Source organism: Amphiura filiformis, chromosome 10 (assembly GCF_039555335.1).
Source record: "Amphiura filiformis chromosome 10, Afil_fr2py, whole genome shotgun sequence".
NCBI lineage: Eukaryota > Metazoa > Echinodermata > Ophiuroidea > Amphilepidida > Amphiuridae > Amphiura > Amphiura filiformis.
The window spans coordinates 10,593,547-10,611,345 of NC_092637.1; the positions used below are offsets into that span (position 1 = coordinate 10,593,547).

Consider the following 17,799-nt stretch of genomic DNA (forward strand, 5'->3'; position numbering starts at 1 on the left):
TTCGACCATTACACGAATTTAAGACAGTTAATATTTATTTTATATCACTCATGCATAAATTCTATTACCATGATTACTAAAATACTATTTAAAGTAGGAAATACATTTTTTCATCAACATAACACCATGTTTTGCCGTGATATACTTCACATTTTGGGGTCCACCCCATAACTAAATCGGCGAGTCCAAGAGTCAGCGCACGACTTGGCGCAGGCGCACAACGGCAGAGCACATGATGGTAAAGACTATCACACGGAGAGGGTGATAGTAAAAATGATGAATGGTAATCAACCAATGAACTGTCTAGAATTTATGTATGAGTGATATAATATCAGATACTAGTATCGGAATAGTATCGGAATAGTACCACTATACCGATACTAGTATCCAACTAGTATCTGCTAGCAGATACTTTTGGATAGCTCCAAAATACCTACCGGATACTATCCCGTATAGTAGCCGGAACTATACCGATACCTTTTCTTTTTGCTATGGGTAGGTATAGCTCATATAGCAGTAGACTTTCAATACCAATAGGGGGCCTATCAGAAATTTATCAATAAATTTTAATGATGGGTTTTCTTAATTTTAGCTCTTGCTACAATAATACAAAACACTTGGAAATTGAACATTTGTTCCATCTACCCATACCTCAAACGTTAGAACATAAGCCTATGACACATCCTATATTCTGCATGATACAAGAGGAGGGGGGGGAGAAGTTGGTGTGGGGGTTGTGGGAAGGGTTGTATTTAGCTTGTATTTATATTATTTATTAACGTAGGCCTGTTTGTTTGTGATATTTCAAGTGTTTTAAAATGTCAAAATCCCATTCAATAAAGGCCCTACACGGTTGACGACGTCGATGAAAATTTGCTGAATTTAGAGCATGCACGGCGACCACCACCTGCTCTTAAGTTTGTCTTCAAAAATTCAAGTTTGAAGAATAATGTTATCTTTATTCAAGACATTGGTGCGATCAGAATATTAAAATATTGTTATATGGGGTACTAGAAAAACAATCTTCTTGTACCGTATTTTCTCGTGTATTTCAATGGGCCGTTTATTTAGTGGTGTGCGGCTATGGGCAAGGGGGCGCTTTTTATACCACAGGCTGTCCCATAGAGCCACGGACATGGGCAATCCGAAATTGTAATCAATCATTTTGACAACATCTCGTATTAATTACTACAATTTTCTGCTAGTATCATTTCAACGGCACCAAGTCAAATCAAGCATATTTTGTGCAATTTCAGGTAACGTTTCAATAACCGTGATGATTGACACGGGAATGCATGCAATCTTCAAGATCATGAAGAATGAAGATTGCTTGCCTCAACATTGGCATAGTCCTATGTCCATTGTGGACGACAGTGGACGTATACAATTTTGGAAGACACGAATACATTCCAGGACTGCCTGCCAATTTTAAGCTTCCTGTATTAAATATCTATTGCACATAACAATACGGGTAACAATATTGATGTTGAAGATGAGTTTCACTTCGTTATGAAGTGTTCTTTTTACAATTATTGCTTGATAATTTTAGAAGCATCTGTGACTTTGACATCGACAGCCTATCTGATAGAGATATCTTTATTACTTATAGAGGCCCTGCATCATTTTATCGATTGGCTCCAAACAAAGGATTTGAGCCAGTGTCCTTCACCGTAGTTATGGCGGAGTGCAGTCCATTCAATCAAATGTTGTCATCAACCTATTTGATCGTAGTGCAGGGTTATGTGTGTGAGATTGTTAGATTTTTACCACTATGCCAATTAAAAGTAGACCAATGTTAAATAGTACAACAAGTCATACCTAGAATATTTTCTCAATATGAATTGTATCCTTTCTAGGTATGACTGCTTTTACTGTAAAATTTGCGTCAATTCCAGACGTCATGATATGTGCGCCACGTTTTGTAGGCTCAGTTTGCCGATTACATAGATGAGAACAACTGATAACCAGCGGCACTGTGCAGTGCCGGTCTGCTATTCAATTGCGTGGTGCATGGGTGACATGTATTTTCAATATAAAATGTCTATACGGTGATCCTCCCTAATGCGGGCCCCTGGACCCCACGCCAATAAAGGCTCTGGATTATATTTGTAAGCATCCGCGTGAAAGGAAACAAAGTTCAAAGTTCAAATTTATTTATCAATCAATATCATACATAGCATATATACTAATAACAGTGAATACAATAAACATAGTTTAATAAATATAATAACAATTAATAATAAAAGTAAATTGTAATAACATATATTGATTATAAATTGTATTAGTTAATACAACTTGAATACATAATCAATGTAATATATAATATTACACTTAATAACAATTAATAATAAAAGTCACAATTGTAATAACATTAACAGAATCATAATTATATTGATAATAAATTGTAATAGTTTATACAACTTGAATACGTAATTCACCACCCTAAAACAGGTTTAGGGTGGTTTTGAAGAGCAAAACGAGGATCCGGGCAGATCCGCGATTTAGGGTCTCAAAGAACGATCCTCGCACAGCGATATTTCATCAATTGACCACGTACCAAATTAATATTATTTCTCTACTGGACTCGAACCCAATACTGCATTGTACCTTTTTTTAAACTAAGGAATCATGTTTTAACTGTCAACAAGGTCAACCAGTGGTCAGAAAGCGGGGTGAGGGGGGTCTCTCACCCAACCCATTCCTCCATTAATGGTTTGATTGGCTTAAACTTGCTCAGATATGTATCCACAGACAATGTATCTATGACATTTGAGTCATATGATCACATATTTCTGGCACCAGGAGACCCCCAAAATGACAAAATCACACTTGCGGAATAAATAAATGACCAACTTTGTGTGCTCATAACTTAAAAAGGAAAGCAGATATCTGAAATTGAGAGCCAGATTCTGAAAATATGACACAAGGTTAGCTAGAATGCAACATTCCAGCTTTATTTCTGTTCAGAACAAGAAATTATGAGCTACCTAAGTTGGTAAAAATCCGGGGGGTGGGGTACTCAAGTTTGGTTTTGGTAGGGACGTGCCGCTGAGATTTTTGAAGTGAACCCATAAATATACCAATTTTTCAAAAAAATTGGACCCATTTATATATATACCAAAAGTCAAAATTTTCGGCCAAATTTAACCAAAATTGTCTTAGTTTTTACAAATTTTCCCAAGATTTTGGGAAAATTGTGAAAATTTTGGCTAGATTACGGAAAAATTTGGCTGTTTTCCGAAAAAATCGAACCCATTCATATACCAAAATAGGCTTTGAAAAAGGGGTTATTGATATAACAGAAGGCTGAAAATGCTACCTATGTTTTCGGCACGTCCCCGTATGGTCATTTGTACTGAGTACCCCCCTCCCCGGGTAAAATCACCAATGTCACTCATGAGTGCCAAAAAAAGCGGGAGGGTGGGGTCCGGGCTAAACTTCAAAGGGCCATTTCTCAAAAACGACATGGCCTATGAGGCCAAATATTTGTATGGGTTCATATTGGCCTTTGATGAAAATTTTATCAAAATAGCCTTTCGGAAATTTGCTTGAATCTATTCAAATATCAACCCATTTATTTTCTACAATTTAGTATGTATTCTTGGGAATATGACAGTTGTAAAATCGTCTTCTACATGCCGGGTTTTGTTTTGATCTTTGTTGTACGGATTGTTTTACATAATTCAGTTACTAGGGATGTTTTGGGAACTCCTCAAAATATCACCGTCAAACATTGGTATATCAAGAGATGGCGCTATTTTTGGGTAGGGAAATATCCCAATTAATGGCCATTAGTGGTGACATATTTATCAAGTTATTCGGTACAAAAGAGTGGTTTCCAAGCGTTTGTACACACCAGATTTAAACATATTTGGAGCCGACTTCAACAGCGCCTTCAATAGCCCATCATCATCACTGAATGGCACTCATACCGACACATGCATATGTCTATTCTTGTTTAGGGGAAAGTTTCAAGACAATTCCTCGCTTAGGGTGTTTTTTAATGTATCTCCTTGTTTTAGGGGAAACTTCAAACCAATTCCTCGCTTAGGTTGTTTTTATTTGAGTAAAATCCTCGTTTAGGGTTAGTTTGCCGAAATTCCGACATCCTCGCCTAGGGTTATTTTTGAAAGTCAAATCACGCAGATGCTTACAACTTTTATACATAAGTGGCCCCCGGGTTGTCAGCTTCGATTACCTTTTAGTAGGGATGACCAATGAACCATCAACTTGATTAGAACGCTCCCATAGACATGCAGGGAGCTCAACTGTGCACTGCTTGCACAGACATTTCTAAATTGATCTCATTCTTTTATTTTTCAATATTTTTCTGTAAAAATTGGAGAAGTGACTGCCAATTATATTTTGTAACTATCTTGCAAATTACAGCAACACAACTGATTTCATTTTTCTGTAAGTGCGAGTCAAAATTGGTCCATCGCCACAGTGCGTTTAATTGCCAGTGGCTGAGTTCAGCACTGCTCAAGAATGGCACAAAATATTCATGTCAATAATTTCAGGTGAAAAACGTGGCCTACTGAGCTGTAATTTGGCAGAGTTGTCAGTAATACCTCTATCATACCCTCTGTAAAAAGGAAAAAAAAAATGAACAAGTAGATCTCGAGTTACATCTTCCCTTTGGAATTTTCAAACTCCTTTCGAATCATGCTATTAAGAAGACACCTTTCTGAACATAAATGTGAAGTTTCGTGCTCATTCGATGTATTTTTCACCTGATTTCAACCCTAAACGTTTTCTTATATTTAGGCCTATCTACAACTTGCTGCTGGCTATACCTTGTTTAGAACTTTCAAAAGAAGTACCTGAATGTGCAACCATAACTGTTTCAAAATAGCCCGCGAAAGTCATGCAGGTGACTCCGAGGTCATGCATTGAATTGGTTTGAATGGAGAATACTACCGGAACCAGCACCTTTTGTTAGAAGTCACACATGAGCATGTGAGTGAAGTGGATAACCTCTATTGTTGTGAATGAGTCAATGACCTTCAATGACACTTAAGATTTTGTTTGCATACACCTACTAATTGGTCATATTAAACCCAATAACATTGAAATTTTTGGTTGTGAAAAAAAAGTTCACCTGGACTTAGTGCAATTTTGATTTTGTGCCTCGGTTTGAAAAAATAATTTATGCCAATGACTAGTAAAGTGCCATTTCATAAGAAACCCCTTTGATACTTTCACAATATGCTTGTTTCATGTTTGCATATATGTTAAAATAAAGAAATACACTGCCAATTTTGCTCCCAATTGCTATTTTTGGACCTTGTCATTTTATTTCGTTCCAATGACCGGTCAGAATGGGAAACTTTGAAAATTCATAATTCGAAAAGTTTTTGACCGATTTTGACCATTTAACCACCAAAATACTTCTGTTGATGAGTTCTACCCAGAAAACAACATTTTGTAGCAATAGAGGCAACATGAAATTTGGATGGTTATCCCTACTTTTAGTCCTCCCAATTATGGAACGATTAGTAGAGGCTACTTGCCTGGGGCTACATGGTCAGTGATAGTTGACTTGTGAATGTCTGTGATATATGATTTCCGGCTGGTACGAGTGTGTGGCTTAAAGTTTCCTCACCTCTTTCAGGTGTTCTGTTAGGTGTACGCCGAAAGGACGTCAGGTTTCTCCAATATAAGGGACCGTTCACAAACACTTGTTAGGGGGGCCTGATGCAAAAAAATTTCATCACAAAAATGTTTCAGGCCCCCCTTTACAGACCTCAAACATTTCAGCCCCCCCCCCTTTGTGGTCAAAGCTTTTCAGGGTGCCCTTTTTGCATCAGGCCGCACCCCCAAGAAGTGTTTGTGAACAGTCCCTAACTACCAGCCGAAAATCATGTACACTGCAAAAACCAAAAAACACTAAATAACACTTTTTTACCCAGTTGTGGTCCGTTTAAACAGACAAATAACCGTTAATTTACATCCTTACTATTAATATTTCAGATACTTTGATCCCAGTTGGAAACTAACAAAATAACCAGGCCTAATACAGAATCAGTGAGGATTGTGGTCTTGTAGTTTATACTGGTCCACTGAAGGACAACAACGGTAACTAGATCTACATCTTTGGGTTCATCTTTAAAGAGTACTTTCTAAATACATGTTGCAAGCATATTCAGATGAAAATGAAACTTTTGCATCCATTTTCTTGTACATTTTGTAGAGCCCAACATTATTCTTTGGACAAATTGAAAACTCATGTAAACAGACATATGTTGAAATATGTACGGAGTTATCGATGTAACAGTGTGTTTAACCAGAAAAGCTTATCAACAAACGGTGGGCTACAAGGATATTTGAGTAGCCACAGTAAGCTATGGTACCATAAAAGCGGCTTGAACATCAAAGAAAAACCATATCAGTGTGAATACTGCCAGAAATGCTTTGCGCTTAGGTGGTATCTAAAAGTACACATGAGAATCCACACCAAAGAGAAACCATATCAGTGTGAGTATTGTCAGAAATGTTTTACAAGCAGCACCCATCTCAAAAGACACATCAGAACTCACACCAAAGAGAAACCCTATCAGTGTGAGTATTGTCAGAAATGTTTTACACGGAGTGGATGTGTGAAACGGCACATCAAAACTCACACCAAAGAGAAACCCTATCAGTGTGAGTATTGTCAGAAATGCTTTGCGAACTCTAGTAGTCGTAAAGATCACATCAGAGCTCACACCAAAGAGAAACCCTATCAGTGTGAGTATTGTCAGAAATGTTTTACAAATAGTAGCAATCTCAAAACACACATCAAAACTCACACCAAAGAGAAACCCTATCAGTGTGAGTATTGTCAGAAATGTTTTGCACAAAGCAACAATCTCCAAGGACACACCAGAACTCACACCAAAGAGAAACCCTATCAGTGTGAGTATTGTCAGAAATGTTTTGCACATAGTAACAATCTCAAAAAACACATCAAAACTCACACCAAAGAGAAACCCTATCAGTGTGAGTATTGTCCGAAATGTTTTACAAATAGTAGCAACCTTAAAGAACACATCAGAACTCACACCAAAGAGAAACCATATCAGTGTGAGTATTGTCAGAAATGTTTTACCCGGAGTGGATGTCTGAAAAGGCACATCAAAACCCACACCAAAGAGAAACCTTATCAGTGTGAGTATTGTCAGAAATGTTTTGCATGTAGTGGCAATCTCAAAAAACACATCAGAACTCACACCAAAGAGAAACCCTATCAGTGTGAGTATTGTCAGAAATGTTTTACGCAGAATGGAGGTCTGAAAAGGCACATCAAAACTCACACCAAAGAGAAACCTATATCAGTGTGAGTATTGCCAGAAATGTTTTAAAGCTAGCAGCAATCTCAAAAGGCAAATTAAAACTCACTCCAAAGATTTTAAAACCTTTAAGTGCAAGTATTGTCAGAAAAACTAGCAGCAATTTCAAAAGGCACATTAAAACTCACACCAATTTATTTCAATCCTCTCGCATTCACCGGGTCGTTTCTACTGGGCTGAAAATGCAGGGTAACGATTCTCTACGCACGTTAATACGTCGAGGGAAGGCGGAAGTCTCAAAAACCTTTACGTGACCTTAGGGTCAGATTCAGGTCACTCCCGGAGATATTTCATGTTGTTCTTTACGGATTTTTGCAGTTGCTGCATGGTGGCTTCTGGGCTGAATTGTTGCATTACAGCTTCCGTCATCTTTTATGAGCATCAACATTGCGTCTAGTGTTCCCATCTAAAACCTTCCTCACGACCATAGTCTTGCCACTGATAAAATTAGAAACACAACCATATCGTTCGACCAAATAATTGACGCTGTATCAGACGCCTTTTCCTTTTCAGACATGATTTAGGAGCTACCACGGTCAAGTAGAAATTATAGCAATTATAGCAAGATGAAATTACAGCAATTTAAAATATATTATCGGTGTCAGATCGTGATTTGTATATCCTACACCCCCCCCCCCCCAGACAACTGGGGACATCTTAATTAACACTGGTCATTTTTATCACTACAACTCTACAACTGGGAACATCCCGGTGCTCAAATGTCCCCGTTTGATGCATTTCAGACCAGGAAAATGTCCCCATTCATCTGTGTTTACTGTTTCAAGCTGTTTGTTTTGCATGAAAACATAAACTGTGACTGAGGACATTCTGGGGGAGATTCTTCGGACACCAGGGTCATCAATTACTGCCTCCATGGTGCCCCCTATTGTTATGCCAGAAGAGGTGTATCAGTAGCACCAGTGATGTCCACAGCTTTTGGAAGTCCTCAGTTGGTGGAAAAAAAAGTCCTTGACCGTCAGTATACCTCAAGCGCCCCCTCATGCACCCCCCCCTACTATACTGGATGGTCCTGTTAATGGTCGGCCACTACTGGTCAATACTATGGTTTACTGGTCGACCACTAGTATTGGCTTACTGGTCCACTAGTGGTCGACCGCTAATACTACTGGTCACTACTAGTATTCGGCTTACTGGTCGACCATTAGTATAGCATTCGGCTTACTGGTCCACTAGTGGTCGACCATTAGTTAGCATGGCTCATTTGCATAATTCGCCTCATACGAAGGGTAGTCGAATAGGAAGGCTAATTTTTCACTACAGAATACTATATATGACCGCTATAATAACTATAGCGGTCACATGGCATTCGACCGCTAGATGACCGCTTTGTGAAGGCTAGTTGAAGGCTAATGATTTAGGTAAGGGCAATAGCATCAAATGCTATAGCATCCGATGTATAAAGGAATATGATGTATATAAACTGTACTGTGAATATCATAAACGATTTATTATTATTACAATTGATCTGGTTTTAAAAGGCAGAATATTTATTTGAATTGTATATACAGGGTGAGTAAAAAAAAGTGCAATAGAGAAAAGAATCCATTTTTATTTAAGAACCGAGTTGAACCTTTTAGGTTTTAAAACATTTTATAATTAACATATCCATTAGTGATCTTGTGTGAAAAAAACAAGGAATTAGCATTTACCGTTTTGTTTTTATGACACATTTTATACCGATACCCAATTTTAATGTTTGTCCAAGAGACATCTAGAATTTGAATGTCAGCCCACTCTGTGTAAGGTAGAGTTGGAACCACTGCCATTTCTTAACCTCGTTGGCATTGAAATGAAATGGAGCACCCAAAGTGTTATTGCCCTTGGTCTTGTTTAAGGAGAAGAAACATTATTTGTTGTTATTTTCATTTTCCCTTTATTTTAAAAATGTTTATTCTCTATCAAAACCATATAAATTTGTAGGCGTGTTTTTCAAATGTCGAAATGAAATGCGCGCAAATTGAAGTGGAGTGAATTTCAAAATATCCAGTAAGTAAGTTGGATATATTGGGATTAAAAAAACTGGAGTTGGAGTCGAGTGGGGTATGAAGGACTTAAAGTAATGTTAGAAAGTTTGTTTGAACAGAAAAAAAAAATAACGCAAAAATCAACCTTATTTAAGTTAAAGTCAGTTTCAGAGCTGGTGCATTTATCATGCATTATGTGCTCCCATTCAAAATACTTGGTACTTCGTGGACAAATAATGAAATTGGGTATCGCAGCAAAAGGACTCATAAAAGTTAAACGGTAGAAGCTAGTCACTTCATCTTTTCACAGAAGGTGACTATTGAGTGTGGCCTTTATAGAAACTTTCAATAATGGGAAAGTTCAACTTGGTTTTTACATAAATATCGATTATTTGCCCTATTGCACTTTTTTGACTCACCCTGTACACCATATTGATTTTTTTTAAATTTTTTGTAACAATGAAAACTGAAATTATATCAAACTTCTGTCGCTCCCTACTACATGTAATTATATGGTCATCTAATAGGAACGCCAAGAAATAATAATTTGTGTGAAGTACACAAATACAACGCCTCTTTCGTCAGTTGTAATATGCTTTACAAGCTGGCATTTATATACAGTGAGCCACAAAATTAAGGTACCAGTTATGTTCACCCCTTGCATATCCGAACCAAAGACAGATATGTCATAATTGGAACCAACAGCCAATAGCTGCATCTTTTAGCTCGAATTTAAGACCTCATTTGTTGAAATTGTTCAAGAAATAAAGATATAACGATCCAAAAACCCAAGGAAGATATGCCAATGTAAAAGTTGCAGTTGGCTACATTGCTATTGATTTGCACACACTGCGTTCATGAACAAGAGAACCAGCGCCGTGCTTCCATTGATTAACACGTTAAAATTAGCGTCTTGGAACACAAAAGTGCAACTTTTGATTTCGTTTCTTTATTAGGTTTTAGACCACCGTTTCTTTAATTTTCAACCAATTTCAACAAATGAGGTCTCAAATCAGAGCTAAAGAATACAGATATTGGCTGCTTGTTTTAATTTTGACACATTTCTCTTTATATAGGATATAAAGGGGTGAACACAACTGGTACCTTAATTTTTTGGCTTACTGTAGATAAGTTGACCTCAATGTTTATCAACAAAGGCAAGGGACTGGTATATCTTTTATGCTTGAGTGAACCCCAATATAGCGGGAGTTTTAAAAACACGAGCCCTGAACAAAATATGATGCGCGCACATACTGCCAGGCAAAAAACAATGGAAGTTGTGATGATGCGTGCGCATACCCAGCAAACACAAAAACGTTTTAAAAACGCTTTAAATAAGTTATGATTTGGCTTTTGGTTTAGGTAAAAACGTTTTAATAACATTAAAATGTCGGGTTATATAAAGGTCATGATAACGTTTAAAACGTTTTGTATGAAAACACACTACAACAATATTTTTAAATGTTTTCAAAAAATGTTATTGTAAACTATTTTTGCAAGCATTTTTGACAAATATTGTGTCAATACTTAGTTTCAGTTTAGTTTCAGTTTAGACTTAAATAACATAATGTTAAAATATTTGAACCCAGCAAACACAGAAATGTTCTTAAAATTTTTTTTCAAAACCTTTTAATAACATTTCGTCGGGTGCATCACATACTGGTCTATCTTGAATTTTTGACTTTTTTGAGAAAATTGGTATATAGTTTTTTTTTACGGAGGTCTTTCAATACAACAAATTACAGACCTCAATTTTTCCTAGATAATTAGATATAAAATGTTTAATTTAAACTATCTATGATTTTTTCAAAATACGTATTTTTACATACTGATCTATCTCGAAAAAAACACACATTTCTAGAAAATCGCAATTGAAAATCTTCGTATTAAGTTTACCTTTTTATAATTTAATTAGACTATGGATTTTCATGAAAGTGGTTTTGAATTAAAGCATATACGTAACAGATTTATTTAAATGGAATCTTTAATTATATTTACGTATGTAATATTGCTTAAAACTACACTTAAGTTGTAGTTCTGTATGTGAAATCGTTAATTTCCCGATATCGTATTGAAAGTGCATTACATACTGGTCTATCTCGAGATAGACCAGTATGTGATGCGTCTAAAGTCACATCATTGTTCGCGAAATCGAGATAGCCCCCAAGATAGACCAGTATGAAACGCACTTTAAATACGATATTGGGAAATTAACTATTTCACATACAGAACTACAACTTTAGTGTAGTTTTAAGCAATACTGCATACATAAATATAATTCAAGATTCCACTTAAATAAATTTGTTAAGTATAAATTATGCTTTAATTTAAAACCACTTTCATTAAAATCCATAGTTTAATTAAATTATAGAAAGGTTAACTTAATACGAAGATTTTCAATTGCGATTTTCTCGAAATGCGTGTTTTTCGAGATAGACCAGTATGTGATGCGTCCGACGATTTAAATGTCGGGTTATACAAAGGTCATGAAAACGTTTTTAAAACGTTATTGAAAATATTTTGGGCAAACATTTTTCGCAAAATATTTTTTTCAACCCCAAAATAACATTTTGTTTAGAATGTTTTGTATCAAGTTTTCAAGAATGTTTTTGGAATGTTATTAAAACGTTTTTATACCCTTTATATAACCCGACATTTAAACGTTTTCTGTAAAACATTTTTGTTTGCTGAGCAGTAGATTATCAAAAATGTTTTTAAGGTTATGAAAACGTTTTATACTCTTAATATACCCTTTATATAACCCGACATTTAAACGTTTTCTGACAACCTTTTATAACCTTTTGCGAATGATGTCGAAAACGTTTTGTGTTTGCTGGGTACTGCCAGGCATTGACGTCAGAAGTCAACTCATCTACAGGCTGAGTCAAAAAGAAGTGAACTCACGTTTGAGGGGCTATAACAAGAGATCTGTAAGGAATCTGGTAAAAATGAAAATATCATTAGCAAGAACAAATGTAACACATCTAAATAAAAAAAGAATTGTTGCAATTGCTCACAACAAACTAAGTTTTACTCATTTGAATAGTACCACCTATTTTTGTAGCTGCACACGGCTGATTGATTTTCATCAACTTCAATTTCGAATCAAAGTGCTAACAGGATGTATTGTTGAATTGACAACTTTTGTTTTTAATTAATTACAAACAGCGTCCCCAGGAGGAAGTCCATGGCGGTACTGTAGTTTGTAGGGGTACCAATTCAAGTCTTTCCGAACGATCCGGGACTTGATCGGGAATGTTGGGTAAAGGATTGCGTCTTGATCTGATCTTTGGATCTTGCTGTAACACATGTCTAACTCTAGCAATGTTCACTTGTGATCTAGCAGTTTGTGATCTGCCTGAAGCTTCCGGCTGTCTGTTCCTTAGTGTCCCATGCACATTGAGAGGCCCTATGTCACTTGATCGATAACGCAAAGTATCCTTAAAAAAACAAAATATTTTAGAATATCTCCTGAAATTCAGTGTTACCTTAGAATATCTACTGATATTTTCCGTTATTTTAGAGAATGTTGTGCATTTTTGTGTTTTTTTAACAATATTCTGGTCTTTTCTTAGGTTTTATTAAAATGTTTCGTTATTTTGCGTTATCGATCATGTGACATAGGGCCTATTGAGTTTGTTCACATTCTTATACTGCTCCTTACATGAAGGCCTATGCTTACATGGAATCCGATTAGCTGTGGGAAATGGACTCGAAAAAGACGCTGAGTTTCATGATACTTCGTCGACAGAAACGTGCGCTTCCGTGCGGTAAATTGTGGTGCCATGTTGTCGTTTGGCCTGTTTCATTATAATGTAGTGCAATGAGGCAAAATTCAAATTGAAAAGAACATTTTAACACGAGGGAATTATTGATCAAAACCACACCTGCCACGAAACTTTGCATTTAAATATCGCACCTTACCAATCAATAATAATAATAATAATAATAATAATATACGGTGCTTACTATAGCGCAATACCAAACATGTTCATTGCGCTTTACAAAATAAGAACTTACACTACATGGTCATATACTACAAGCAATAAAACTACACACACACACACAAAAAAAAACACCAACCAACAGATTAATACAAATGTGTCTTGAGAGAGCGTTTGAACAGAAGGAGAAGATCTTATTGAGAGCGGTATGTTATTCCAGAGGCGTGAGACACTGAAGGAGCCATCACCGATAGGTACTTGGGAAATGAAACCGTGTGCACTAGTGCAGCTACAAAAATGGGTGGTTGTATTCAAATGAGTATAACTTGTGTTTGCTGGGAGCAATTGCAACAATTCTTTTTTCATTTAAACGTGTAGAATTTGCTCTTTCCGATATATTTTAATTTTCAGCAGATTTCTTACAGATCTCTAGTTACAGTCCCTCAAACATGAGTTTACTTCTTTTTGACTCAGCCTGTATAGTTAAGGTTAATGTACAGCCATAAACCAACTATGTTACAGCTGGTGTAACTATTAATATACCGTGAAGGTCCTATTCGATTAAAATCCCAACTCTGTCTGTTCATCCCTCATTGCTTTTGTAATTGTGGACAGACTTTCGCTTTGTAAGATAAGGGTCACGGATTTGATTCCCTGTACCTTTCAGATTTTGTAATCAACTCATTTGATTCACTTAAGTAGCGAAAGTGGAAGTTCGACAAATGTTTGAATTCGGTGGAGGACGGAAAACATTACAAAACTATATTTAAATAATAATAAATAACATAATACAAAGTAAAGTACAATGCATATAACTGCTCTTTTAATTGTATTACTTATACGTTAGGAGATTGAGATAACGAGTCAATTCACCTTTTCGGTAAATCCCATAAACATTTGAGAGTACACCTAAGACCTCGTCATTTGACGTCACGCCGATCTGCGCCGATGCGCACATCGTTTATCGAACATCGTTACTGCGCATTGCAAGTCGGCGTGACGTCAAATGACGAATTCTCAGGTGAATTAATAAGCCAAATCGGCATTGGAAGTTTGCAATGCATTGTGGGACAGTTTTTGCAGTTTTGGGACACTTTGTCCTTTGACCTATTGAGAAAATTCAGAAATATTGGGTTTTTGTACGTACAAAATATCATCTAAAATGTTTTACAATAATTGAAACAAATATAAAAAATATTATTATTTTATAAATTAATTATTTAAGTATTTTTTATGATAACATTATGACAATAATAAGTAAATTAATAATAATTACGTCAATTTACCCGCAATGTCAGAGTTCAAAGTGTCCCAAAACTGCTCAAAAACCGGCAGTTAGAATGGCGATTGGGCTTATTGCGACAACCCTTTAATTTTGGGGGTGACGAGGAATTTTTCTGTGAAGTGATTAGAAGTTGATATGATTTGAAAGATTCAATTTGTGTTTTGTTCTAATTTTCACTACATGCTTTTGTCATAAACAAAAACATAAAACAAAATATGTATGGAATGATCAATATCCATTAAAAGGCAAATGGCAAATTTTAATGATAACATTATGACAATAATAAGTAAATTAATAATAATTACGTCAATTTCCCCGCAATGTCAGAGTTCAAAGTGTCCCAAAACTGCTCAAAAACCGGCAGTTAGAATGGCGATTGGGCTTTTTGAGACAACCCTTTAATTTTGGGGGTGACGAGGAATTTTTCTGTGAAGTGATTAGAAGTTGATATGATTTGAAAGATTCAATTGTGTTTTGTTCTAATTTTCACTACATGCTTTTGTCATAAACAAAAACATAAAACAAAATATGTATGGAATGATCAATATCCATTAAAAGGCAAATGGCAAATTTTTAATGATAACATTATGACAATAATAAGTAAATTAATAATAATTACGTCAATTTCCCCGCAATGTCAGAGTTCAAAGTGTCCCAAAACTGCTCAAAACCGGCAGTTAGAATGGCGATTGGGCTTATTGAGACAACCCTTTAATTTTGGGGGTGACGAGGAATTTTTCTGTGAAGTGATTAGAAGTTGATATGATTTGAAAGATTCAATTGTGTTTTGTTCTAATTTTCACTACATGCTTTTGTCATAAACAAAAACATAAAACAAAATATGTATGGAATGATCAATATCCATTAAAAGGCAAACGAGTCTCGTTAATTGAAAACATTAATAATTGGGTTGGGCAAATCACTATGTTTCTATGGTCAAATTTGATGTAGAATCCACAATTATTTTTACATTCAACGATCTCTGACGTCGCTAAATTACAAAAATTCAAAATGGCGTATTTTGCCTTCTCACCACGCATATTGTAGGTAGATACCACTTTGAATATGTCTATATATGGGTTTGGGGGGGGGGGGGTCAAGAAACCCAAATCAGACCTTTTTAACATCATTAACTCTACCTAGACTGAGTCGGGTGTGTATTTTGGTAATATTTCTTCTTTTTTTCCAAGTAATATTGACCTTATTTTGCTAATTTCCTTGGTTTTAAAACCATGAATCAGACACATATAATATAAATACTTCATACTATGAAGACCTACCTTTAACATGGAAAGCTAAGTGAACATCTACCCTTGTTTATCTATGCACAGATTGCTTTCAACAAGGAGTCTTAAGCTCCCGGCTTAAGCTAAGTGGACATCTACCCTTCTTTACGTGTTTGTCTATATACAGATTGCCTTCAACAAGGAGTCTTAAGCTAAGCGGACATCTACCCTTGTTTACTTGTTTGTCTATATACAGATTGCTTTCAACAAGGAGTCTTAAGCTAAGTGGACATCTACCCTTGTTTACTTGTTTGTCTATATACAGATTGCTTTCAACAAGGAGTCTTAAGCTAAGCGGACATCTACCCTTGTTTACTTGTTTGTCTATATACAGATTGCTTTCAACAAGGAGTCTTAAGCTAAGTGGACATCTACCCTTGTTTACGTGTTTGTCTATATACAGTTTGCCTTCAACAAGGAGTCTTAAGCTAAGCGGACATCTACCCTTGTTTACTTGTTTGTCTATATACAGATTGCTTTTAACAAGGAGTCTTAAGCTAAGTGGACATCTACCCTTGTTTACGTGTTTGTCTATATACAGTTTGCCTTCAACAAGGAGTCTTAAGCTAAGCGGACATCTACCCTTGTTTACTTGTTTGTCTATATACAGATTGCTTTCAACAAGGAGTCTTAAGCTAAGCGGACATCTACCCTTGTTTACTTGTTTGTCTATTATACAGATTGCTTTCAACAAGGAGTCTTAAGCTAAGTGGACATCTACCCTTGTTTACTTGTTTGTCTATATACAGATTGCCTTCAACAAGGAGTCTTACGCTAAGCGGACATCTACCCTTGTTTACTTGTTTGTCTATATACAGATTGCTTTCAACAAGGAGTCTTAAGCTAAGTGGACATCTACCCTTGTTTACTTGTTTATTTATGCACAGATTGCTTTCAACAAGGAGTTTAAAGCTAAGTGGACATCTACCCTTGTTTACGTGTTTGTCTACAGGGTGTCCCAAAAAAAAGGAGGCCCCCCATTGCGCCCTCTTTTTCGCCCATTTTTGAAAAGTTGATCAAATATATTTTGGTATATAAAGAAACCTTTAATTGTTAGCTTTAATAAACCAAAACAAGTACAGCCCTATTCCCTAGTAAAAGTGGCACAATTGTGATTTGACCTTTTCATTGTTAACTAAACATCTCGAGATTAAAAAGAGCAAATTGAACAGACTAAACGGCATTTGAGAGCTAAGACTATGCCCTTGACGTCGATGTAAGCATTATGTCACAACGGTATTTACTAATTGCCAAAGAGGGCGCTTTTCACTTGCACAATTTTTTTTGAGACAGGCTGTAGTAGAGATGGAGATGATTGCCAAAGATATCCAGATACTGGGAGTATCAGAACTGTGGTGGCTCGGACAAGGAAGATTTACAACTGATGGTGGCAATATGGTCATCTACTCAGGAATGGAAATCGGAAAGAAACGAAAAGGAGTTGGTTTCATTGTCGAGAAGTCAATTACCAAGTATGTGATAGGATATAACCCAGTCAATGAGAGGGTGATGACCTTAAGACTACAAGGAAATCCCATCAATATTTATGTGATGCAAGTATATGCACCTACAACAGATGCACCTGACTCAGAGATCATAGAGTTCTATGAGATGATTCAGGGAACATTAGACAGTATTCCAAAGAGAGACCTGCTCATTGTACTGGGTGATTGGAATGCCAAAATTGGAAAGAGCAGTGAAGAGTCGGACATTGTAGGCAAACATGGGCTTGGAACCAGAAATGAACGTGGAGACAGACTGTATGATTTCTGTGCGATAATTAACTTGGTCATCGGAAACACACTTTTCAAACATCATCCACGGAGGCTGTGTACTTGGTCAAGCCCTGGTGACAGAACAAGAAACCAGATTGACTACATCATGGTTCAGAAGAGATGGAGGTCAACACTCCAAAATGTAAAGAAAGACCAAGTGCAGATTGTGGTAGCGACCATCAACTTCTTGTAG

At 36.3% G+C, this 17,799-nt stretch overlaps 1 protein-coding gene across 1 annotated transcript; it reads left to right on the forward strand.

Annotated features, from left to right (window-relative positions):
- Nucleotides 1-17,136: 17,136 nt before the first annotated feature.
- Nucleotides 17,137-17,799, forward strand: LOC140161647 (craniofacial development protein 2-like). Its single transcript, XM_072184947.1, has one exon. It carries the CDS (start codon nucleotides 17,137-17,139, stop codon nucleotides 17,797-17,799), a length of 663 nt encoding a protein of 220 aa, XP_072041048.1.

Coding starts and splice junctions, on each gene's coding strand:
- LOC140161647 (XM_072184947.1), top strand. CDS start 17,137: ATGGAGATGATTGCCAAAGATATCCAGATACTGGGAGTATCAGAACTG.